The sequence below is a fragment of the Habropoda laboriosa genome, unplaced genomic scaffold, assembly GCF_001263275.1.
Source record: "Habropoda laboriosa isolate 0110345459 unplaced genomic scaffold, ASM126327v1 scaffold486, whole genome shotgun sequence".
Lineage (NCBI taxonomy): Eukaryota > Metazoa > Arthropoda > Insecta > Hymenoptera > Apidae > Habropoda > Habropoda laboriosa.
Window position 1 is genome coordinate 743,816 of NW_017100724.1, and position 2,399 is coordinate 746,214.

Consider the following 2,399-nt stretch of genomic DNA (forward strand, 5'->3'; position numbering starts at 1 on the left):
AAAAAATAAGCTGTACTATAGCTTTGTACTGTCAGAATAACAATGAATATACATTTCAATTAAATATTGGTATTCATGCCCTATAATTCACGAATATGTTTCTTTCATTCACTGGAATTTACTCGAATTTAATGGAAAGATAAATTGCAAGTTAAAAGGGATAAGATTGCATCTATATTTGAATTGTGTTTGGTCTAATTACATTTGGCAATGATTAAAATCACTTTCGTTTTGTTATTGTTTTGTCAACAATTATATTGTTCAATTAGATGTAAATATTACCCAATTATTTGCATATTTCATCGTTTCTTATTTCAGCTCCCGTTAATTCATCACACGAAATTCTAAATTTCATGGCATAAATTCGTAATAACAAATTACAACGATTCCTTCACTGAATGTCGTACATAATTAACTAATACATCTCATTGCCATTTTAATAATTTCACGCTATCAACATATGTACATTCATTTTATGTTACACTTTTATAAATACTGTTACTAATCGATAAGTATTAATATTATCACTGTGTATAAAATATAACTATGCTATATTTATCTATTGAAGAGACAGGTATCTGATGATAAAATAATCATCAGAGTATAAAACAATTAATATAAGATCTAATAAACGAATATCAAATCGAAATAAAATATAAATACCCTCTTTATATTTGTCTTAATGTCAGTTATGTCTCATTTTCGTTTTTTCTATTCATTTTTATTCAACAATAAAGAAAAAAAAGAAGTAATAGTAGATTGTCAATAAATAATTTCAATTTCCTACTTTTTCCGATGGATAACAGAAGAATCTCTGAAAGCGAAGCTAGTAATAGATTTAAGCTAAGCAATCCCTTTCACGTTCCATTTCGATAGGACCTGTGCCCCAAATTTTCCGATTTTTCGTGTAAGGAATAAGACCTACCAAAAGTCCAGAAACAACAATCCAACCACCAGCCATATAAAAAGACAAATCCCACGAATTTGTTACATCGAATAGCCAACCTGCCAGCGGTGGACCAAGAAGATTTCCTATACCTTGACACAGTAGACTAAGACCATAGGCAGTGGTGAATCTCTCCAGAGGTATCAATTCTACAAGTATAACAGGAGTAAAGCTAAAGCTGCTCGCGAAAAAGAGACCAAACGCAGCCGAGGTGACCATCAACAGGTTGTAATAAGGGGTTAATGTTGTCATTAATATTGTTGCCATACCACAGGCAACAAGACACCAAGTATATGTCTTACTGACATTCATCCAGGGTTGATCTCCCGCCCATCCAAGACCAATCTGAGAACAATACAAGATAATGTTGTTTTAATATTTGTACAATAATTTAGATGTAAAAGCAGCCGACTACCATTCCAATAGTGTTGGTGATGCCGATAATACTGAGGAGATTCGCGGCATCAGACTCGGTGTAACTGTTCCTGGTAAGATGCTCGGCAAGGTAAAAGTAAGGCACGATAAACCAAGTGAATAGCAAGATTGTTGACAGTGAGAGGAATAAAAAGTGTAGCTCCAGGAACATCGAGAAGTCCATCATACCCTTCAGTAAGTCTACTAATTCGCTGTACCATTTCTAAAAATGAAACGTTAAGATTGATTAAGATTTTACAATTTTGAAAATAATATCTTTGCTAACGAAGAATGTATTTTATAATTTCTGTTAGTATTCTTAGATGTTAATTTCATTAAGAATTGCAATTTTTTCCTATTTACGTGAGAAGTAACTTTTATTGTACCTCTTCGTTTTCTTTGGCTAAAGTAGTCATGCTGTTTCTATAAATATCAGGACAACTACTAGCCCTTAATCTATATTTGTGTAAATTGAGTGCAGCACCACGGTACATAACAGAGTTCCTGTGAACTCTAATATCTTTGAAGTAGTGAGTATTGGTATTGAACTGTCTCCTCAACCATGGAAGTGAGTCTGTTCTGACAACTCCACAGTTCAGATCCCCTGTACGTTGCTTGGACACTGATTTCGATTTTCGTCCTTCAGCCACCTGAAAAGTTCAATGATAATACAGAAAAAAATTTAACGATTTTTTCTCTCTCTCAATGTATTAGATGATATTTCAATTTACGTGTTCTAGTTCTTTAGCCAACAGAGGATTAGCTTCTTCCGATTCCTTTTTAGATATCTTTTTAGCAATATGATTCTTTATAGTGTTGCATGCAGATCCTGAATGAACATTATTTGTCGTATGCGAATCTTCGTGTTTCGGCTCGTCGTGTGCTTGCTTAATCCTTTTTTCAAAACGAGTAGTATTAACATTATTTTCTTTTTATGATTTATTCATAATGCTATTAAGTAAAACATTGAATAAGACAAGAACATAAAGCGTAAGAAATAAAAACGATAAGATAATGATAGTTCAAGTTTAAAACCTCA

The 2,399-nt window shown here is 32.6% G+C and overlaps 1 protein-coding gene across 1 annotated transcript in view; it reads right to left on the reverse strand.

Annotated features, from left to right (window-relative positions):
- Nucleotides 1-838: 838 nt before the first annotated feature.
- LOC108577068 overlaps nucleotides 839-2,399 on the reverse strand; it is a 3,690-nt gene continuing 2,129 nt past the window's right edge. Inside the window, 4 exon segments of the mRNA XM_017940166.1 lie at nucleotides 839-1,291; nucleotides 1,362-1,583; nucleotides 1,747-2,010; nucleotides 2,092-2,318. Of these exon segments, the coding sequence (XP_017795655.1) occupies nucleotides 839-1,291; nucleotides 1,362-1,583; nucleotides 1,747-2,010; nucleotides 2,092-2,318 (1,166 nt within the window).